The following is a 25,026-nucleotide window of genomic DNA, read 5'->3' as shown; positions in this document are numbered from 1 at the left end:
TTACTTAGGGACTATTACTTTTACCACGGCTACCACATCATTACACATAGCTTTAAAGTATTAAATATGAAAGCAGACTGGCAGATTCTTATGGACAGTTACCACTGCAATATTTATGAACAATAAGTTAATAGTAGTTTTCAGATGGGGAAACTGTCACGGTAAAGGGGAGGGGGTGATCCGCAACACACCAGGAGATAAGCTTCATTTGTTCATACTTCAACCACTGGGGCTCTTGTGCATCTTCGCCATATACAAACGCGAAGAAATGAAGTGAATTACGGCATGAGCTCGACGGAACCCAGCGGCACCGACACATCTGCGTCCTTTTAATAACCGGACGCGCTTTTCCTCTCCGGTTTACCGACTTTATAGTGTTCGGGATGGGTAAGGAGGTGAACGGCGTCTCTCGGAGTCGCTTTGAGGCGAGTAGTCACTGTTTATTTCCAGATTGACATGTCGATGTAAATATTCTTTCGTTTTTACTACTAAACGCCTGAAATAATACAGGATTATACGTGTTATTGCAGTAGAAGAGGCCGAGCTTCCGCAATCATATACGAGTTCAGCTCTTCTAATCGCTTGACAGTCAAAACACATAATGTATGTTGACCAAAGGCAGCATCAAATACATCATTATATCCCTTTTAAGTAGCTATATATTTTTTTTATCTTGAGAAATATATCCTACTTTCTGTCGAATTGTATAAACACATCAATTGATTAAAGCTTAGTGTGGCTCAAAAGGTGCTTTAAACATTCTCGCTTATTTTCGCGAAGCAACAGTAGGTTGCGATGTACGCTTCGATGGTTTTTATGAATTAAACTGGTTAGCTGAGATTATAGGAGATGGATAATGCTGGTAGGCCCACCGCAGGCTGGAGTCGAGGAAAACAGCCTGCCAAAACAAAAGCTGGATATATACACGGGCCTTTACGCGATAAAACACATCGCGTATCACTAACGTTACTCATCACCACAGAAAGCAGTCGGGCCGGGTTACGCAAACATTTAGTTTGTTGTTCCCCTTGAAGGCTCAAGATCAGCCGTGTTTAAACAAGTTATAACTGTGTTTACATCGGGTGTCTCAAAACTTAGTGAGTTGACTACCTAGTCTGCATTTTCGGGACTTCATAGGCGCATGCGATGCTGTCTAGATAGGGAGCTCACTAGGTTTTGAAACACATCCGCAGTGTTGAGACACATGGTATTGATGCTTTTATCGAGGGTTTAGGTCTATAGTTGCTTTTAAAGATCAGACACACACACATGCACTCTGGGCAGTCAGACAATGTCAAAGTGAAACATTGTAGCCAAGTTACTAAAGATTAATTTGCTAAATAACACCACAATGTTGCTTTTCCCTAGTACTACCGAAAATTTACGATGGTATCCGGTTTTAACCACAATTACTTGACTAAATATAAACAGTGAACAACCTTCAAAGCCACATTAACCAGCCAGGGTGTTACATTACGTCCAAATCAACTTTTGTATGCCATTTAAATTATTTATTTATGATAACATAATGAAAGTGGCAATGCATCTCTGTAACATTTACTATTGTCCTCTATAGCAAAAGTAATGTGAACACGTGATGCAATAATTCAAATGCCTAAAATGACATGCATTCTGACAGCTTCTTATAACGTTTTAAAAGACCCATAATACTTCATTATGAGACATTGCAATAGCAACCGTGCCGTTTAGTGAAAACTGTGATAACTATAGTAAATGTTTGTAAAGGTACTAGGCCTAATCTCAGTATATTGCAAAGACATGAATGTAATCAGTCTTTAAGCAGCGATGCATTGTGGCCAGCTTAAGCCTGTTTCTTTTTTTAGGATCAGAGTGATTATCTGGACATTGTTTTGGAGACAGCAGCATGAGAGTGATCTTTACAAATAACTGACAGCTCATATTATGCTTGGCTCCTTGATTGTTGCGATATTGTCAGAAAACATGGATATAGCATCAGCTGGTGGACTGATTTTGCCTTTACCTACACGCATTTATTTGCATTTGACTATTGTAACGGTAAAAAAGGAGCACAGCCATATTACATTTTACCTGTGGCATGGTAACCTAGCTACTTAGCCAGTGTTGACCTAAATGTTACTGTTTAAATGGGGTTGTTTATGTGTCAACAGAATGTATATAGCCAGCGAATCAGAGAGCAAGAAACTGTGTTGCATTACATGTAAACCAGGAAGTCACTTTTTTTTTTCATGAGAAGCTACCTAATATGACAGAGGCGATAACAAGAAGTGTCATGGAGTAGTTGAGCTGTACTCAGTAGCAGTTTACTGTATATTACTGCAAAGATATTCAGAAAACCTGGAAACAAAATAAAAGGAGTAGCTGCTTTACCAACTCTTATTAACAACACCTACTGTAACAAAAGAATGAATATATTCCCTCATTTAACTAAATCGAATACATGTACCATTTATTCAAATATAAAAAAAACAGAGTTTTTAAGCATATTGTGTAGTTGTGCTTGAGTCAATTGATTCATTTGTGATAATGCAATGAGAGAGTGTGTGTGTGTGTGTGTGTGTGTGTGTGTGTGTGTGTGTGTGTGAGTGAGAGAGAGAGAGAGAGAGAGAGAGAGAGAGAGAGAGAGAGTGTGTGTGTGTGTGTGTGTGTGTGTGTGGGTGTGTGTGTTTGTGTGTGTGTGTGTGAGAGAGAGAGAGAGAGAGAGAGAGAGAGAGAGAGTGTGTGTTTGAGTTTGTTTGAGTGAGTGAGTGAGTGAGTGAGTGTGTGTGTGTGAGAGAGAGAGAGAGAGAGTGAGAGTGTGTGTTTGAGTTTGTTTGAGTGAGTGAGTGAGTGAGTGAGTGTGTGTGTGTGTGTGTGTGTGTGTGTGTGTGAGAGAGAGAGAGAGAGAGAGTGTTTGAGTTTGTGTGTGTGTGTGAGAGAGAGAGAGAGTGAGAGTGTGTGTTTGAGTTTGTTTGAGTGAGTGAGTGTGTGTGTGTGTGTGAGAGAGAGAGAGAGAGAGAGAGAGAGAGAGAGAGAGAGAGAGAGAGAGAGAGAGAGAGAGAGAGAGAGAGAGAGAGAGAGAGAGAGAGAGAGAGAGAGAGAGAGAGAGAGAGAGAGAGAGAGAGAGAGAGAGAGAGAGAGAGAGAGAGAGAGAGAGAGAGAGAGTGTGTGTGTTTGCTCTTTCAAATTGTGTGATATAATTTTTCTCCAGACTGTCATACAAAGAAATTCTAAAGACATGCAAAAAATAAGAGAGGTCCAATGAAATATTAATAACTGATTATGCTGTAGTATAATCATGTGTGTGTGTGTTTATATATATATATATATATATATATATATATATATATATATATATATATATATATATATATATATATATTATATATATTCTATATATATAAAAGCAAAAATGTATAAATGGCTATAAAAATAAAGTTTATTATTATATATAAAGTACAATTTTTAATTTTCTTTTTTTTTAGTTATGGGGTGAAATATATGCTCTAAAACTTTTATTTGTAATTTGTATATTCTTAATGATTATTATTCTCATTAAATTATAAGGATAATAAATTATAAGTATAAGGAGAAAAAATACTATATTCTCAGTAAAATAATAAACTAAATATATAATACACTTAAGAACTATAAAATTAAATTTTTATTTTTATTTGGTATCAAAGTATTACCCACACACGTCTTTGAGAGATCCATCCATGTAAAAACAATTGCAGGAGACGTTGACATATAAAAGGGAGCTGGTCATGAGAAAAGTCATCCGGCGATATAGAGTGTTTCTGATGAGCTGGAAACAAGGGATCAATCATTCCTGGTTTGTAACAGTCTGCACGTCACATGGCTCATCCTTAAACAAACAAACAAATGGAAAGAGAATGGACGGGTGAAAAGAAAGAGGAACAACACAACTGAGAGTTTGTGATAAAGAATACCTGTAAGCTGTCTAACATATTGTTTCTCTCTCTGAGTCGGTGCTTTAAAGGCATAGTTCACCCAAAAAATGAACATTCGCCCTCTTGTCGTTCTAAACCTATTTGACTTTCTTCTGTGCAACAATATAGGAAATGTTTAGCAGAATGTCTAAGTGATCCCCCCTTTATAATGAAAGGAAACAGGCCTTGTGGTCGTGATTCGTGAAGCTGTGAGATTTCAGAGTGTGTGTAGAGAATAACAACGGAAATGTTATCAGTTGACTCAGTTGGAGTCATACGTTATACTTTTATGTTGCAGTACTCATTCTTTTTCATTGTATTGAAAAACATTTTAACATTCTTTTAGAAGAAAATGGGCAAGTAACTTTTTATTTGAATGATTTTGGGTGAACAAAAACTTCAATTTTTGATTATTAGAGATGATTCTTATGGGATTGGACAGTGGTTTTCCTGGCGGGTTTCATTGTTGATTAGTGAATCAATTTGATCCCAGACTGCTGGGATCAAATTCTTGTTCAGATCAAGACAGGGATACAAAAAGAAATGTTTTTACAAAGGAATTTCCAGTGCACACAGAACAATTTATGTGCGCTCCACTATATTTGGATGTGAGGTTGTCACTTCTAAGAAAAAAAAAAAAAAAGGAACATCCGGTCTGGACTGAATAATTCACAAAGACAATCTGTTTCTCTTGTTACCATTTTGAAAAAAGGTTTTGTGGTTGGATGAAACCAAGTTACGACCTCTGGTGTTCATTTCTAGTATGTTCGGCACACATTCGACCCTATACGACTAAATTTCAACTGTAGAATTTGGGATTAAATTTCTTTTTTCAGTACAATTTAGTTTGTTTAATTGTTTCAATGTTAAAATGCATTCGGTACTACTGCCAATTAAATGACAGAGTGAAGGAAAACAAGTGCTGTGAATTGCCTAATTCCTAGAAAAAATAGGGTACTGGTAATTTTCTGCCAGGACATTATCTGTCAAGTTTCCTTTAACCCTACAGCTCAATGCAATGCGTAAAATATGGGTGAAACCCCAGTGAAAATCAATACGGGCAATTCCTATTCAGGTCCTATTTTTACAGACTTTTCTTAGAGTGTGGTGAAAGTACTGCGTCTAGATAAACCGGGAGTGGTCTTAGATATTCCTCCTGCTGTTAGTGTTACCATGAGCTAGAAAAGAGAATGTGTGAAGGCTTTGTGTGGGATTGAGGAAGCACAAACAAACTTTGCAAGAGATCGTTACAATTCTAAAGGTCAGAGAGAGAGAGAGAGAGAGTGCAAGAAACCTCGACTAACCTTATAAGGCAACTTTAAGGGGAAATATATGGTCAAATAAAGTCCTTTTTGAGGCCGGAGTCTGACGGATTTTTGTCATCTCATGACTAAAACTATTAAAAGTCATTTTCGGTAATTGAAATTGATGAAAATTAGAAATGTTGCCTTGCAATTAACTGAAATAAGTTTAAGTGTAAGTGAAGTACTACAGTTGCTAAAACTGAAATATATGAATTATTTATTCATTTTTGTTAATGTTAATAAAAAAAACTTACATATACATGCATACATACAGTTTAATATAATTGGTTTTATTAGTTCTTTACTCTCAAGAATTAAGAATGAACAATACTTCTACAGCATTTAGTTAAAATGTAATTCAACATTTACAAATGCATTAAAATCAAAAGTTGCATTTGTTAAAATTAGTGAATGCACTGTGAGCTAACATGAACAAACAATGAACGACTATTTTTATTAAGTAACATTAACAAAGATTAATAAATACAGTAATAAATGTATTGCACATTGTTTGTTCATGTTAGTTAACTTATGTTAACAAATGAGACCTTATGGTAAAGTGTTACTAATATGAATTTATATTGGTAACTCTTGACAATAAGGTCTCATTAGTTATTAATATTAGTAAATGCATTTACAATCATTAATTAACAATGAGCAATACGTTAATATTAGTTGATAAAAAAACAAATGTTCATCGTTAGTTCATGCAAGCTCAGGGCCGTTAAATAATGTTAGATACAACTTTTGATTTTAATAATGTATTAGTAAATGTTGAAATTAAGATTCATAAATACTGTAGAAGTTTTTTATTGTTAGTATCATATCAATAGGATTCATATCATAGGATTCACATCAACTAATGAACAAACTAATGGTAACAAATGGAATCTTATTGTAAAGTGTTACCAAAAAAAAGAAAGAAATTAATACAAATGTCAAAAGCACATAACATAATTGCTAAAAACAAAATGACCTGAAAATATTAATCAATAATATAATAGTATATAAATAATATATTTACACTGGCACTTAGGCATGTTTTAGGAGTAATTCTTGACACCGTAAATAGCGTTTGGGTAACATGAAGTTATTTCTGTAAAATAGTTTGATGCATTCATAATATTTCATTCTCTGTTATTGCATATCTTTGTATGAACTTAAAATTTAAACTTAATTTGAAGCTTGTGTAATGCCTTAAAGAATTTTGTTATAAAGCCAAAGCCTCTGCATTAGAACACGAAAGACGCTTTTCAACAAAACTCGAAAACGATCACTATTGTTCTGTCATTCTGTGGTCCGAACTAAAGTATTGTCGTCTTTTTTATTGTTAAAAGTGTTTGATTTGCTGCAAAACACTGTAAACGCTATTGACCTTTGAACTCACAAGACGCACAGTTTTATAAATGAATGTCTTTCTCTCTCCTCAGATGTTCTCCAATAACGACGAGGCTGTTATTAACAAGAAGCTGCCGAAGGAACTGCTGTTACGGTTGGTGTGAAAACCACTCAATACTTCTCTTTCTTCCTGCTTCATTTACTTATTAAATCATCTCTTTTTGTTAATAGTATTAATCATCTCCATCTCCATCATGTTTCCTTATCTTTGCTGTCTTTATAGCATATAAATCATGACTGACTTTAATGACACGCTCTATCCTAACTATTTGGTAATGATGTTTGCTAATGGTTTTGATGTTCTCTTCTCTTTTTTCCCCACAGAATCTTCTCATTTCTAGATGTAGTCACACTTTGCCGCTGCGCGCAAGTCTCACGAGTAAGTGTGATTTAGTCTAGGGACTTTATAGATTAGACTGGTGTTTTGTGGCACATTAAGTGTCTATTTAGACATTTGTTCATTTCATGAGCCCTCCAAAAACAGTATTTTGTGAATTATACTGTATGTCGCTTGCTATGATTATTGACTTTCTGTTTCTCACTTGCTCTCTTTGTCTCAGTCATGGAACCTGTTAGCCCTGGATGGCAGTAACTGGCAGCGCATTGACCTCTTTGACTTCCAGAGAGACATTGAGGTCTGTAGACAGACGTTTTTTTTGACAGATGAAGTCAACATTTTCTTCTAGCTATTAAAATACAAGCAGTTTCAGATGTAATTTAGTATGAAGGTGGCTAACAGATCTTAAAAATCTCTTCATGTATAGGGTCGCGTGGTGGAGAACATCTCAAAGCGGTGTGGAGGCTTCCTAAGGAAGTTGAGTCTTAGAGGATGTCTCGGAGTCGGAGATAGTGCGCTCAGGTAAGAAAGAGGTAGCAGATGAATGCTTAATAAGCACATTTTCACAGCAAAATGATGAATATTCATTCCTAAAGACCCATTTGAAAGTGTTCTTTTACATTTACATTTGTTACAAAATATTTCTATTTCAAATAAATGCTGTTCTGGTGCTGCCGCTGAGCCAGAGAGAGCAGTTGTTACGTATAGGTGTGAAACAGCTTCACAAACAGTCTTTTCAACCACACAGAATCATTATTTCTGTCTTAGAATAATTCAGATGATCTCAGAAGTGCTGTAATAAAAGTCTATAGTTCGTATATAAACACTGATGTCTGCGGTAGCAATCAGAATAGAGTAAATCACCTTTTAAAAAAGTAACTTGATGCTTCAAGTAAAGATTGTATTAATTACACCATTACACCGGTAGATGGCGACAGGTGACTTAAAATGTATTTGTCATTGAATCATTTATTCAAGAGATTCATTCAAAAGCGCTGATTCATCCAATAATGAAATAAGTGAAGTCTTTATGATTGAGTCTTTGAATCATTCATTCAAACCAACTTCAAAGTTAATTATATATTTTTTAAATGCACTGCAGCAATTAACATTTTGTCAGACCTCTAGTAAATTGCATGTTATTTTGTTTAGTTGCCTATTTAGAATCGTGGAATAATCGTGTTATCTATTTTAAACAAAAAATCATGATTCTCAATTTCTCCAGAATCGTGCAGCTCTTATTTCAGCCTTAGTGAGCATAAGAAACTTCGGTAACACTTTACAATAAGGTTCATTAGTTAACATTAGTTAACTACCTTAGTTAACATGAACTAAGAATGAACAATACTTCTACAGCAATCTTAGTCAAAATTAATTTCAACATTTACTAATACATTATTAAAATGTATATTTTTTTAACATTAGGTAATGCACTGTGAACTAACTAACTAGCTGTCTTTTTATTAACTAACATTAACAAAGATTAACCAATACAGTAACAAATGTATTGCTCATTGTTAGATCATTTTAGTTAAAGGGATAGTTCACCCAAAAATGAAAATTAGCCCATGATTTACTCACCCTCAAGTCATCATAGGTATATTTGACATTCTTCTTTCAGACGAATACAATCGGAGTTATAATAAAAAATGTCCTGGCTCTTCCAATCTTTATAATGGGAGTGAATGGCCGTTTATGTTTTGAAGTCCATCAAAGTGCATCCATCCATGATAAAAGTGCTCCACACTGCTCCGGGGGGGTTAATAAAGGCCTTCTGAAGCGAAGCCATGCGTTTGTGTAAGAAAAATATCCATATTTATCACGTTACAAAGTAAAATTCTAGCTTCCGGCCAAACGGCCATACACAGTCTACTTACGTCTACAGCGCAACTTGTGACGTCGGAAGTGGCGTAGTGCGTCATGGCGTAGCGTAAATAGCGTAGACTTAAGTGGAATCCGTATGTTCGTTTGGCTAGAAGCTAGTTATTTAATTTATATAGTTTTAAATATGGATATTTTTCTTACACAAACTCATAGCTTCGCTTCAGAAGGCCTTTATTAACCCCCTGGAGCCGTGTGGAGCACTTTTATGATGGATGGATTCACTTTGATGGACTTCAAAACAGAAACAGCAATTCACTGCCATTATAAAGCTTGGAAGAGCCAGGACATTTTTTATATAACTCAGATTGTATTCGACTGAAAGAAGAAAGTCATATACACCTAAGATGACTTGAGGGTGAGTAAATCATGGGCTAATTTTCATTTTTGGGTGAACTATCCCTTTAATACATTAACTAATGTTAACTAATGAACCTTATTGTAAAGTGTTACCGAAACTTCTTTCAAAAACATTACTTTCATATCATACAGACCCCAAACTTTTAAATGGTAGTGTATACATTTGATCAGTTCATGCAATCTCAGGGAAATTGTTGGGTTGTATTTTGAAGTTGGTGCGAATACCTAACAGATCTCATTAGATTAGAATAGGCGTTGTGAGAAAGCCCACCTGTCTTTGTGGCTCTGTTTACACCTGGTATCAAGATGCGTTTTGGTCGATCAGATCAGAAGTGGACGACGCTAAATACAGGTGTAAACGGGTTCAAAATATTTTGAGCTGGTCCACTTTCCACTTCCAGAGGTAGTCGAAAGCGCATTCGACCGGATTGATTTTGTTGAGTTAACGCTCATGTGATCTAATGTGTTTGAACAGCCACAAAAAAAAACCCAGTCTACTCTCTGCCTACTGACCTAATGCTTAAACATAATGGGAAGCACGCTAGCCAGACGGGATTTAACTTTTCCGGCTTGAGACCCAAGTTTGGTTTGAAGACGACAATCACAGTGTTCGATGTGGTCTTGTGGCTATCAGAGCACAAACGAAAGCTGCTGACCAAAACGCATCTTATACCGGTTTAAACAGTGCCTGTGTCAACTCTAAAGCAGAAAAGACCAACCAATCAGAAATACTTTTGCCTGTCAATCATTTTAATAAAAAACTGCTAAAATGGCTTACAGGATGTTTTCATTTAAGTTTGTGTGATGTTTCATGCATGCAAACCTTTTGTTAATAGTTTTAGAGCAAAAACCATTTCGGTTCACTTTGTCATTTTGCCCTTTATGTGAATAAGCCTAAAAGTCACCATGAAATCAAAATTTTTTTTTTTTTTTTTTTTTTGATGGAATATTGCAGTTTTTATTATAAATGATTTATTCGTGCACATCATTCTTTTTTATTTTATATATGTACCCTTGTAATCTTTTATCAAAATAACTTCCCCTCCCTCTTTCAGCGACATCTCTTCTCTTCTCTGATGATGCGTTTACTGGCGTGAGGGCGGGACAACCTGTCACTCACATGAGATCGACCAATAGTAAACCACAACCATCCAATCAAAACCCCATGGACAAAATCAAGTCCCGCCCACGTTTTCTTGTATGAGAAGTCGTTACACTCAGATATACGTCACAATAAGGAAGAAAAGACTATCGCAACTTTCATGCCATTTCATGCTGACTTTAAGACCTGTCAAGAAAGTAGATTGCCTCTTTAATAAGAATGAGTTTAGTAATGCTTTCCATTCTGAAGGACATCACATATGGACTAAAGACATTATTTGCGACTTGGAGGGAAATTCAAGCATTGTTTAAAGTTTAATCATGTAAAATTTCCTTTCTCTCGTAGAACGTTTGCCCAGAACTGCAGAAATATTGAGCTGCTCAGTCTCAATGGCTGCACCAAGATCACTGACAGGTAGGTGTGTGTGTGTGTGTGAGAGAGAGAGAGAGAGAGAGAGAGAGAAAGTGCTGTTTGATCTCCATTGAACTTGTCTTTATTTTTGCAGTACCTGTAACAGCTTGAGTAAATTTTGTCCCAAACTGAAGCACTTGGATCTTGCCTCCTGCACCTCAATCACGAACCTGTCCCTCAAAGCTCTGAGGTCAGAGGTCCCAGACATACACACTTGCTGGTTATGCAGAATGCTTCTCTAGGGCTAAATGTCTCTCTGTGTGTCATTTCAGCGAGGGCTGTCCTTTGCTAGAGCAGTTGAACATCTCGTGGTGTGATCAGGTGACCAAAGACGGCATACAGGCACTTGTGAGATGTTGTCCAGGACTCAAAGGCTTGTTCCTCAAGGGCTGCACACAGGTGAGACTGGACTTTCACATCATCCTTCAGCCCTCTTCACTGTTCTTCCCCTTTTCTGTGTTATTTAAAGCCACTTGTAGCATTTCAAATTGAACTAAAGCTAAAATAATATCTAAATGTAACACTATAAGGTGTGCAATAAGGTATCTTTTGTTAACATTAGTTAATGCATTAGCTAACATGAATTAATAATGAGCAATTTATTTTTATTAATTTATCTTTGTTTATATTGGGAAAAATATAATTGTTCATTGTTAATTCATAGTGCATTAACTAATGTTAACAAATGCATCTTTTGATTTTAATAACACAATAGTAAATGTTGAAATTAACATGAACTAAAATTAATCAATGCTCTAGAATTATTGTTCATTGTTAGTTCACGTTAACTAATGCTAACGAACACAACCTTTTGCCTTGGCAACCAACTGAAATAAGTTCAAGGTGAAGTACTAAAATTGGAAATAAAGCTATATACAAATATAAATATAAATAAATATATATATATTAGGGCTGTCAAATTTAGCGCGTTAATAACGCGTTAACGCAAAATCATATTAACGGCACTATTTTTTTTAACGCTCGATTAACGCAGCGCGTATTTTCTGTTTGACCCGTGACCCAACCCCTAGTTGGAGAAATGGAGATACACAGTGTTGGCAACTTAGCGACATTGCAGACCCCTTTAGCGATTTTTTCCCTTCAACAAAGCGCCCAAACCTTATTTAGTTTCTGAGAATATACCGGTACCGCCGGTAGCCTACTGCTCTCTCAGCACGAGCGCGCGCCTCTCTCTCTCTCGCTCTCTCTCTCTATCTCTCTCTCTCTCTCTCTGCGTCTCACGCGGAGGAGCAGCGCTTTAATTCAGTTAAACACAGATATTATGTTGCTTCTCTAATTTTACAAATATAGCCGAAATCAGAGCACGGATATTGTCTTTAGCTTTATGTGTATTTGATTTCACCAGACGACGGCTCGATTATCAGAATTTTTGTGCAGATTAACGTCTTGGAAGGGAGAGCTGGTTATGTTTATTTGGTCGCGTTTCAGTCACCATTTCAAATTCATTCCGTTGTTTGACAACAGAAACAATAAAATATACGTTTTATTGAGAATGTATTGATAATTTAGCTTCATCAAAATGGGCACAGAGAGAGACAAACTACAATGTAATAATAAATGCTAAATGTACATTTAGCATTTTCAGAAGAGCTGCCCTGTCATGCAAAAATCTAAACATTTTTGTGTTAGTAAACTGCTCAGTGCAAAGAAAGAGAAGTAATGGGAACCTGGTATTTCTTTGTTCTTTCTACGTGTCTAATAGACATGAACAAGTTCTTTGAAAAACATCTATGACCTTTTGAAACATGTCTCGTCTTCATGCTATATTGACTATGGTTTTAATAATAAACATACATTTGCATAAAGCATCTATATTTATCAATGCCCACGTTGATTAGAGTATTACAAACTTGAAAAGTATAAATTTAAGGTATATTTAGAACAAATAAAAAATGTGCGATTAAATGCGATTAATCGCGAGTTAACTCATGACAATCACGCGATTAATCGCGATTAAAAATTTTAATCGATTGACAGCCCTAATATATATATATATATATATATATATATATATATATATATATATATATATATATATATACACAAACTCATGGCATTGACTCATGGTTGACGCACAAGTTAAGCAAACGGACCACAGTGTTTACAAAAAGCAAAAGATTATTCATCAACTAACATGTGAAAATGTGGTTCATGTTTTAACATCTAGATAAACCATGGTTATCAACATTGAAACTTCCTTTTTCACGCAATAATAACCTGATAAGGACAAAAAGAACAAAAGACACAAAGAGAAAAGAAGAAAAAAACTGATAAACATAGTCCATCATATATCTTTAAAAGACTTTTATGGTAATTGTCATTGATTTGTTGTCACTGAATCTCCACATTTTGTATTCTATGTAAAAACATATGGGTTTGACACAACTTGAGGGTGAGTAAATGATGACGGAAGTACCGTACTGTCTCTTTAAATCCGATCAGTCGTTTAGTAGCACATTATCTGTCTCTCTTTTATGTTTTCTCTCTTTATAGTTGGAAGACGAAGCATTAAAGCACATTGGAGCACATTGTCCAGAGCTGGTCACACTCAATTTGCAGACGTGTTCAGTAAGACTCACACATTCACATTCTCTCATACACTGGATGGGATGGTTTCCTCATCTAGGTATATCTCTGTGTGTGAATCGAGCAGCAGATCACAGATGAAGGTCTTATAACCATATGTCGCGGGTGCCATCGGCTGCAGTCTTTGTGTGTGTCTGGCTGTGCAAACATCACAGATGCTATTCTCAATGCCTTGGGCCAAAACTGCCCTCGTCTCAGGTACATAACACACACACACACATAATCAACCCATGCATTTGCATGCAATCACCCATTACCCAATTTTTATCCTCTTTTCAACTTCGAACCATTGACATTTTTGTCTCTGTAGAATATTAGAGGTGGCTCGCTGCTCTCAGCTTACAGATGTAGGCTTCACCTCACTAGCACGGGTGAGTAAACATTCTGACAACCACAAACCTCCATCTGTGCTGAACCTCTGGAGCTTCTAACAACAGAAATCAAGCACATCATTTCCTCTTATTTTACAGAATTGTCATGAACTAGAAAAGATGGATTTAGAAGAGTGTGTACAGGTGAGTCAGAATGAAAACACATGATTACAAAATGTTAAAATGTTGTTACATACAGTATTTACATTTTTATTAATTCTACATTAAGAATATATAATTTGATGAAACCCTCAATTGAAGTTCATTGAAGTGATCAATCACTTTTGCTGATAGTAATTCTCAAACAAGTCTTTGAAATTGATATGGAGACTCTTAAAAGTGCCCCTATTATGCTTTTTCGGATATTACTTTTCACGTAGAGTTCAGTATAGCTCTTTGTGAAAGTAAAAGATCTGCAAAGATCAAAGTCCCCGAATTATTGTCTCGCAAGAGAAGGAATCAGTTCTGTAATTCTTGTCTGTCTTCCTTCTTGAACCTACTAAGGTTTTTGCGTAACATTTGCATAATGCCAGCCTATGGCCTTCATTGGCTGCCTGTGAATGACACTGCTTTCACCCGCCCTCAAACACTGTAGTTGTAGCTGAGGCCTGGAAGAGTTTGTGCTAAAGAGTTTGCGCATGCGAAAGCACTTTGCATGCATTTGCAGAGCATGAGGACTCAAGCTCGAATTGATACAGTAAAACTGACGCCTTTGATTTGGTGGTACAAGTGATAGTTCTACCATATTTGTAACAGGGAGTTTGTTAGTGATCTGAGATGTCATCGCTCTGCTGCAGAATTTCAACGCCATCAACATCGATTCCATGTGACAATATTACATATAAAGTATGATTACGACTGTGAGTGGGTCCTGACACGTGTTGTCTAATGCCAATCCCAATGCATCTTTTTCAGGTTCTACATGTATATTAAAATCATCAACAATTAAGTCTTCATCTGCAGCCAGTACTAATTCCAAATTGAAAATCAGCAAATTCTTTGGCGGCCTGTTTAGTAGCCAGTACACATGTCCAACAGGATTTATCACTTACACTAGATAGCGTTACATAAAGCACCACCACTTCAGTAGAATTATACTTAAAACTAGACCTCTGGAAATATTTCTATAAATTACAGCGACACCTGCCCCTTTGCCTTTCAGACGAAGCTCACGTTTATAAAAGTAATCTTGGGGGGTGGACTCATTTAAAGTATTACTGTGTGTCAAGTGATGAGGAAGATCCGAAACTGAAATTCAGATATTTTCGACATGCGCTGTAAGTGGTGGACCAATCACAACAGACTGGTTCTCTGACCAATCAGAGCAGAGTAGTTTGTTTATTTGAAGGTTAAATTGTAAGCCTGAATGTATCCTCTAATTATACATTTTGATTTTTATAATCATTGTTTATAACTTGAGGATTTTTTTTTAACAAAGAGGACTAGAGGACCCCCTAGATCCCAAAATATATTTTTATTATAGACATTGACTGTGTGATTGCATTTATTTGTCTTATCTGAAATGAAAAGGAGTATAGTTCCTAATGTTATTTCCTCTTTTGTTGATTTATCAATGAATGCAGTTAGCTAGCCTGGGTTTCCCCATGCTGCCTTGTACGCAGCGCGATTTTATTCACGCTGCTAGGCAGCCTGGACACCATGGACCAGATTTTCCCCTCAAAAAGGGAACCAATCACAGAACGGGGAGGGAGCAGCAAGACGATGACGACGTCTATGTGACACACCGAAGCAGTTTGTTTATATCTATGGATCCAACATGGCAGCAGACGCGAAGTTACCTTTCGATGCAGCCTTAGATAGTGTTCTAAGTAGTTTAGAACGCAAGTTTATTTCCTCTTCTTCCTCGTCGAATTTCTGTCGCTCTACATACGTCATCTGGTATAATTGAAACGATTGGCTATGAGCTACGATAGACATTCGTAGCGCCCAATAAACGGCTCTGGGCATTCGTAAACCACGCCTCAAATACGAGAAAACGAACGTGGTTTCCAGACCACGTCTCAATGAGAAAGAGGTCTGACATTAGCCAGGCTAGCAGTTAGCATGAATATTTTTAATTATATTTATTTATTTATTAATGCATGTAAATTGCTCTATAAACGCTCTATAAAATGTTATAAAAGCCTTGTTATAACGTTTAATCTTTCTCCATAGATTACAGATGGAACGCTCATCCAGCTATCTATACACTGCCCTCGACTCCAGGTTCTGGTAAGGGTTTAAAAACAAAATTTACAATAAAAAAAAACATACATTTGATGTGTTAGCTTGGTGTGATTATTAATAAAACTTTTTTTTTTTTTTTTTTTTTATCTGCCACAATAATGTCACAATGTCTCATTTTCATTTGAGGGCTTTTCTCAGCTAATATTTATATATGTGATTATTAATTGCAATTAATCCGAACATTTAATAATTTCTTGAAATGTTTGTTGTTGTCACTGATGTTTCAGAGCTTGTCCCACTGTGAGCTGATTACTGATGATGGCATCAGGCAGCTGGGCAGTGGGCCCTGTGCTCACGACCGACTGGAGGTGGTGGAGCTCGACAACTGCCCGCTCATCACAGATGCTTCATTAGAGCATCTGAAAACCTGTCACAGCCTGGACCGCATCGAGCTGTACGACTGTCAACAGATCACCCGCGCCGGCATCAAGCGCTTGAGGGTGAGACCTTTTTTTTTTGCTTATGCAGTGAGAGGTAAAACATAGTGGTTTGTTGTTTCTTATCTTATGGATGCTAAAATAAACCTTTTTTTGGATATGTATAGATTTGGAGCTCTTGGTATGGTTCAAGAAATTTATGAATTGGTTTAAATGGGTTCTAAAGATATTACAAGTGTAAATAATTGCTCTGATTCTGATTAGGTTCATAAGAAGTGTCTTATGCTCACCAAGACTGCATTTATTAGATGGAAAATACAGTAAAAACAGTACTATTGTGCAATATTATTCCAATTTAAAATAACCGTTTTTTTTTTTTTATAAAATTTGTTTCTGTGACGGAAAAGCTGAATTTTCTGCATCATTACTCCAGTCTTCAGTGTCACATGATTCTTCAGAAATCATTCCAATATGATGGTTTGGTTCTCAAGAAAGATTTCATAAAACACCGTGTCCTAACTACACGCGACGCCGCGACACGCGATAAAAGGTATCTTTTCCATGTAAATCAGAGTTTTTGTCCTAACCAGGCGCGACGGCGACACACAACGTTTCTAATTTAGAAACGGTTTCTATTTTTCTGCGACGTCGCGCTGGAACAACAAACACAAAATGTGGCAATGATAATCTCAGTTTATGTGCTTTATTTAATGTTTAAAGCGTGAAATGTGACTCTGAATATATCATTTAGTGCTCCAGCTTTAGCTGTAAAAGCAACAATGGATATAATTCACCTCAGATCTTGAAATTAAACAAATGGAAACAAGAACGTTAAAACTGTGAACAAACAAGTGTATTATTTGACAACGATTGTTTTAGTAACTCAGTAGCCTATGTATTTTTTAAATGGTGTGATATTTGTGAATTTGATTATGTAGCTACTTCTTTTCTTGCGAGTGCCGTCAAGATTAAAGGCCCGTTCACACCAAGGACGATAACTATAAAGATAACGATAAAGATATAATTCTAAAAATCGTTCTCCATATTAAAGAATAACAGAGTTCACACCACAACTATAACGATAAAGATATGAGGAACGATATCGTTGGGATCACTTTCAGAACGATTTTTTTCCAGCTGTCGAACGATAAAACACTGACAGCCAATCAGAATCCATTCTAATTTAAAGGTCTCGCGCATTTTAAAATGGATCTGGATCATCCGGGCACGCGCGTGCTTAGAATAAAAAGACCGTTATCGGTCGCTGGTGTGGACACATATATAGTTATCTTTATCGTTATCTTTATAGTTATTTGCACTTGTTGCGAGACTCCAGTCCGCCCACACGCTGTTCTGATTGGCTGTGATTTTTGATTGACGTTGTGGCGTCTCACAGTCGCGTCGCGTCTAGTGTGGACAGACACACTGCCTGTCGCTAGAATTTTATCGCGTCGCGTGTAGTTAGGACGCGGTGTGTAACCCAACCAGTCTATTAATACTCTTCTAACACTCTAATGAGAGTTAGTAGACATGCAGGTGCAACATTACTTGTAGTCAACAGAATGAATTAAAGGGACCATCAAAATAAAGTGAAACCAACAATTTTGATGCTTACATTTTTTGTGGAAACTATGATTTTCCAAGATTGTTTTAATAGAATTAAATAGAACAGCATTTATTTGAAATAGAAATCTCTTGTTATAAATGTCTTTACTGTAATTTCTGATCAATTTAATGCATCCTTATTGAATAAAAGTATTTATTTATTTAAAAAAAAATCTTACTGAAAAGTTGCTTTGGATAAACTGTCAAATTCATAAATATAATTGTAAAAACAAAACAAAAAAGCTTAGTATTGTAAATGTTAAAAACAGTTGTTTCTGGATTCTTTGAATAGAAAGTTCAACAGAACAGCCTTTATTTGAAATGGAAATATTTTAGAACATTACAAATGTGTTTTACCGTCACTTTTGGACCTTACTGTAAAAAAGTATTAGTTTCTTTTCAAAGAAATCGTGCTGTCCCCAAACCTTTTAACGGTAGTGTAATACATTGAAGATAATAGATATAGAAAATAGATATTTTAAAGATTATTGTAACAACTAAATTAAATATTGCACACATTTTATAACTTAAAATAACCATTTATTTTAAGCAGTTATGTCTATTTTAGACAATGCACAATTACAGTTGTATTTTAGACAGCATAGAGTTATTGTATTAAAATCAATGAAAAGTATTAGACAACAGAACAACATTAATTGACAAGGCTGTCTGTAGAGTTCGTAATGAACACAAGAGGGCGCTCACACAACACATCAGCCTGTGCTGATCATCAAATGCACTGATGTTCATGATTATTGAGTGTTTTTGTGAGCAATCCGCATTAGATTTAGTATGCTAGCGAGCTTCTTTTTTATGTACTTTGTTTCTTTTTTCCATCTTCATCTTTAGACTCACTTGCCCAACATTAAAGTTCACGCCTACTTTGCACCCGTGACTCCGCCTCCATCGGTGGGCGGCAGCCGCCAGAGATTCTGCCGCTGCTGTATCCTTCTATGATGTAAAGCCGACTGTGCATCTTGACCGCTCACCCCCTGGTCCACCTAGAGCACGTGCTGGTGGGTCCCGGGTCAGAGCGCACGGGAGTGGCCGAGAGACATACAGAACTCCACACCCAGTCATGAGCTTTAATCAACACTACAGTCCATTCAATGGCTTTATCCAAGACTCTTATGGGGTAATTAAAGTGGACGAATTGGGGGAATGTGCTACTTTGTTCATTGCAAACTTTTTGGAGAACAGAACAGTGGGGCCTTTCTGAAAAATAAATGGCCACTTGTTATTGGATGGACCACCTCGATTTGATTCGAGATCGTGGTCGAAACAGGAGACGATCACAAGGTAACCAGCTCATCTCTCTTGCTCCTAAACACACAGTAATGGTGGTCTTTAACCTGTGAGCCCCTAAAGACACACATTCAAACACATCTCTCACATACACATACACATACACATGGATTCTCTTTCTCTCTGTGTTTGTGTTGCTCTCGTGGCTTTGTTAAACTTAGAGCAGAGACTGAATATTTTTAAAGCATGATTCATTTCCAAGTCTTGCTTTTTATTTATTTATCGGTCTGTACTATTTAGAAGGCGTCAGAGTTACAATCGAGATCCAGGGCATACAGATTTGGGCTGTAGTAAAAAAGGCAAGTGGGGAAAATGTGTATGTATTGGGCGGATGAGCGAGTGTCTTGTGTGCTGCACTGTGAAGTGTGTGTGTGTGTGTGTGTGTGAAAATCTGTCATTCGTGATGATGGAGAGAACGGCAGTGGGCTTCATTCATGAAACAAGCAGAATTAATTTTTCTCATAAATTCAGTACTTCACCTTGGCTTGTGGTCCTTAAGAAAAATAACACACTTTTCACATTCTCATTGATTTATTTAAACAAACTAAATAATAAATACCAAATACATACTTTGAGATGTGGTGGAAATTATCTTGATTCAGAAAAATTACACTTCAAATAACACACACTCACACACCTACACATACACAAACTCTCTCACACACACACACACACACACACACACACACACACACACACACACACACACACACACACACACACACACACACACACACACACACACACACACACACACACACACACTAACTCTCACACACATACACACAAACTAACTCACCCACACACACACACAGAATCATGTATATATATATATATATATATGTGTGTGTGTGTGTGTGTGTGAGTGTGTGTGTATATATATATATGTATGTATGTGTGTTTACAATTCACACACACACACACACACACACACACACACACACACACACACACACACACACACACACACACACACACAAACTCTCTCACACACACACACACACACACACACACACACACACACACACACACACACACACACACACACACTAACTCTCACACACATACACACAAACTAACTCACCCACACACACACACAGAATCATGTATATATATATATGTGTGTGTGTGTGTGTGTGTGTGTGTGAGTGTGTGTGTATATATATATGTATGTATGTGTGTTTACAATTCACACACACACACACACACACACACACACACACACACACACACACACATATATATATATATATATATATTTGTGTGTGTTGTTTGAACTGTAATTTTTCATTTTCATCACATCTCAAAGTATTTTTTTTTTTAATAAAAAAATATTTATACATTTGCTAGCATTATACTATCATCTATTATTACTTGTTGTCTCAAGCATCGTCACCAACACTCAGATGAATGACAATCATTGAAGTGGTTTATGTTTAGATCATATTTTTTTTAAATGTAATACTATTTTTATGGTGGTTTAAGATAAGTTTAAGATTGAAAGTCAGGGTCTAGGATGAAGGCAAGACAACAGAATCTATACATAAAAGACATTTGAAAAAATAAAGAAATAGTAAAGGCATGATAATTAAGTTTCAATGACAGTTTTAAACTTCCCACTGAGATAAAAAGTCCTCTCAGCTGAAGAAACATGCAGTTTCATTTCCGAAGGATGTTTTGCAAGCAACATTTGTCCTTGTGTTTGATGAATGAAGCCTGATGTGTTTTAGCGGTGTGATTCTTCCGCGTCCTTAAAAGGAAGTGAGCAAATAAATCAACCGATTACAGTCAATCATCTGCTGACTTCTAAAGTACACGAACACACTGATTTCCGTACTCCGATTATGAAAACAATCAAAAGCGTTTGTTCTAGAATGTTTGTTGTACTTGTTTTCATCATGATTGTGGTCTTCTCAGTTTAGCCTCTGTTTTGAGTCACGCTTGTGAAAATGTTAACGTCTATTTTTCTTTTTGTGAATTTCTGTAGGTAAGCATTATTGAAATTAGTTGCTATATATGTAGAATATTTTGATAGGGCTTTATGAAAGAATACGGATGAGCTGGATGCCCTATATATGCTGTTTTTGTGGCATAAAAACGTCATTATGTTTCAAATAATGAGAATTTCTATTCAGTTGCTCCAAAAAGTACACTGTACACTTTAGACAGAGAGGATCACGGCTGGGATTAACACACTGAACGCATTTTATTTCCCTCGCACTCTTTAGACAAAAGTATTTCAGAGGAATCATGCACATATGCAATAAAAAGCAGTATTTCGAAGAAGGTTTTCTAAATGCTGTGATAGTATGAGACTCATCGATGTCATCCGGTGCTTTGTCTTTTTTTGGTCTTTTCTTTCGTCTTTATTTCATTTTGACTCGACTTCTGACTTTAAACGCGTCCTCAGTTTGCGGTCAGAGATGTGCATTTCGTTTTCAGCTGTGAATGAGATCAGCTGTGATGGACTGGCACTTGATCTCTTTGGAAGCATTCTTCACATTTTTATGCATTTGTAAGTTCTCATGACTCTTTTTCAGTGTAGTTCACAGTATGTCTGATGATATAAGAGCTATTTCATCAGGTTTGAGACAATCGCTGGTCAACAGGATGCTCTCCGAGCAAAATGATAAAGCTGAAATGTGATTCACACAATGCAACAATCTTTCTAGAGACTAATAATAATTGAATGCAACTGTAGTTTCTGTTATACACTGCCACTGAACAGAGATAGAAATCAGTGTTTCTAGGTGGAAGCATTAAAGGGTTAGTTCACCCAAAAATGTAAATTCTTTCATTCATTTCTCACCCTCAGGTCGTTCCAAACCTGTAAGACTTTCCTTCATCTTCGAAACACGAAGATATTTCTAATAAAATCTGAGAGCTCTCTGAGCTTTTTCCAGAAGTGCTGCGCTGTGTTTACAACGTGACCGGTTTATATTTGAACCCTCAGATAAAAAGATAAAATTCATAGAGAAATTAAGCTTATTATAAGACAGTTAAGATTTTTGTATTGTGACATTATTTCATTATCTCATTATTTCAAGGTAACACTTTACTTGAAGGGGTGTGCATAAGACTGACATGACACCGTCATAATCATGACATGACACATGTCATGAATATGAAGGAAGTCTTATGCATGTTTATGACAAATGTCATTAAGTGTCATTCGCTCAATTATGACATTTTTAATGCAAATATGACATTGTGTGAGATGTCTTTGTTATGGCAACTTGACTTTACAAGACAACAAAACCTGTCATAAATATGTCATAAACATGACATGGCAGATTAATTATCAAAATTAAGAAACCACTTAACTTTATGGGTTAACATTTCATTAAACTCTCATGTGGTTGGTTTTGACATTGGCTGTCATGAAGCCATTATAACATTTTAATGACAAATTAAATTTGTACCACTGTAGTTGAGGTCAAGAAAAACATTCATGACACAGTTATAATGGCCTCATGACAGCCAATGTCAAAACCAATCACCTGACAGTTTAATGTTAACCCATAAAGCTAAGTGGTTTCTTAAGTTTGATAGGTAATCTGCTGTCATGTTTATGACAATTTATGTTGTCTGGGTAATGTCAAGTTGTCAGACACTGACAGGTTATGATGTATTGGTTTATGTCAAGTTGTCATAACAAAGACATCTCAAACAATGTCATATATGCATTAAAAATGTCATAATTGAGCGAATGACACTTAATGACATTTGTCATAAGCATGCATAAGACTTCCTTCATATTTATGACATCTGCCATATCATGATTATGAAGGTGTCATGTCAGTCTTATGCACACCCCTTCAAGTAAAGTGTTACCGTACATTTTTATACATGTATATAAACACAAACACACACACACACACACACATACATACATACATACATACATGTATACCCACTGTTGGACATCATCAAATTAAGTAAACTATTCAATAAATACTTTACACTTTATTTAAAAAAAAAAAATCTGTTTTTAAATTAACTGGTTTATTAATATGAAAATGTCACAATACAAAATATCTAAATATTAGTAAAATCGCTTTCATTTCTTGTAAAAAAGAAAAGAAAAAAGAAACCGGTAACAATTACAATAAGGTTTCATTAGTTAACATTAACTACATTAGTGAACATAATGCACATTTACAGCATTTAGTAATCGTTGTTAATGTTAATTTCAACATTTACTAATACATTATTAAAATCAAAAGTTGTGTTTGTTAACATTAGTTAATTTACTATGAAGTAACATGAACAAACGACGAACTGCTGTATTTTTATTAACTAACGTTAACAAAGATTTAAAAAATACAGTAACACATGCTCAAGGTTAGTTCATGTTAGTGAATAGTAATACATTAACTAATGTTAACTAATGAAACCTAAAGTAATGTTTCCAAAAACATTTTTTTTTTTTTCTTCAAAAATCTCCTGATTTTTGGGTGAAATGTGACTTTCCTTCATACATGTTCCTTTCACATCAATGTTGCCACGTTGCTGTTTAGGAATGCCATAAGGGAAGCTTGTGAGCCAACTAATCTGTTCAGAATGTTGTTAAATCTGCTCGTATTACAGAGTTAAGCAATGTGCCAAGTGTTTTTCGGAAACCTGTCGCAATAATGCCAGTGTATTTCCGGGCATACTATTTCTAGTCACATTTTCTGCTTTTAGATTTTCTCGCATTAACAGACATGTTGACAAGGAATATTCTGTCTCTGTGTTTAATGCCTGTGTCCCTTCTTTGCATTTGTCCTTTATTAAGACTGCAGTCAATGGAGAAAATGAACCATGAGCAGTTGCACTGACACATTATAACTGATGTGCTTGTATCTAACTCTATAATACAAGTATTGTCATTTTTTACATTGTAGTATTGCAGACATCGAGTTGACTTACTAGAAGCTAGTTTTACTGGGAAGGCCACGAAACATTGACGTAATTTCTCAATAGAACAACACCCTAAATAGTACTGCTATTTTTAAGTCATATATGCAGGTTTCAGGTTATGTTAAAAAATATTCTGCCCCTTGTTCCTGTTTTGTTGTATTTTTACCTTTTATGCTGAATAACCTCATCTGATTCTCTTTCTATCTGTCTTGTCATTTTCTCATAAACACACACCCACACACACCCACCCTCTCAATCAAGTTACCTTGTTATCAATGAGTGTGTTTATCTTGTGGAGTTTTTGGGCTCTGATCTTGGGATACACTGACACAATTACAATTTGGGGGTCACGGTTTGAGACAAGGACATTAGATTTTGGTCCATGGGGATTGAAACCCTCACAAAGACTGTACTTCGATTATTTTTTTTTTTATACAATTAACCAATATAAATGGATATGGCAGTATGAATAAATATATAACTATATATTATTAAGAGATGTGTGATCTTTTCTGTTATTCCTCAGACTTATGTTTGTCCCTCAAACTTTTAACAGTGAGCTGCTGTCATTGACGTGGAGGTTCAGAGACAATAAAATTGTTTTTGAATTGATCTACAGAGTTGGTAATTGATCCTGCAAATATATCTGATAATGTATAGTTCCACTATAAAAATGAATTACTATAGTAAACTAATCAACCAAACGAACAAGCGGTTTGGTGTCTTGAAGGCCAAATCCCAAATTTATTTTGAACTCATTAAAAATGTGCTGACTCACTCAGACTGGCACTGGTACAGTGCCCGGGGAGTTTATATGATACAGTTTAAACCATGAACTAGTTTTACTGGAATCATACAGTGAGTACGTGGGAACTGATGTGTTTCTG

The 25,026-nt window shown here is 35.9% G+C and overlaps 1 protein-coding gene and 1 long non-coding RNA gene across 2 annotated transcripts; both read left to right on the top strand.

The window, feature by feature from the left end:
• The first annotated feature begins 192 nt into the window (after positions 1-192).
• fbxl20 (F-box and leucine-rich repeat protein 20) lies at positions 193-20,043 on the top strand. The gene is made up of 15 exons (XM_081377637.1): positions 193-425; positions 6,667-6,728; positions 6,959-7,013; positions 7,195-7,269; positions 7,399-7,493; positions 10,660-10,728; positions 10,820-10,915; positions 10,998-11,124; positions 13,240-13,314; positions 13,400-13,530; positions 13,643-13,703; positions 13,803-13,847; positions 15,879-15,935; positions 16,178-16,390; positions 18,782-20,043. The coding sequence occupies exons 1-15, from the start codon at positions 384-386 to the stop codon at positions 18,887-18,889; spliced, it is 1,311 nt and encodes a 436-aa protein (XP_081233763.1). The 5' UTR covers positions 193-383; the 3' UTR covers positions 18,890-20,043.
• Positions 20,044-20,591: 548 nt separating this feature from the next.
• On the top strand, positions 20,592-24,625 carry LOC308697926. The gene is made up of 2 exons (XR_014031012.1): positions 20,592-22,284; positions 23,061-24,625. It is a non-coding gene; the product is annotated as an uncharacterized lncRNA (long non-coding RNA).
• The last annotated feature ends 401 nt before the right edge of the window (positions 24,626-25,026 follow it).

The sequence above is a fragment of the Scardinius erythrophthalmus genome (genome assembly GCF_964197995.2).
Source record: "Scardinius erythrophthalmus genome assembly, chromosome: 10".
Lineage (NCBI taxonomy): Eukaryota > Metazoa > Chordata > Actinopteri > Cypriniformes > Leuciscidae > Scardinius > Scardinius erythrophthalmus.
The sequence above is the reverse complement of the archived record's forward strand: the minus strand, read 5'-3'. Positions and strand labels throughout refer to the sequence as shown.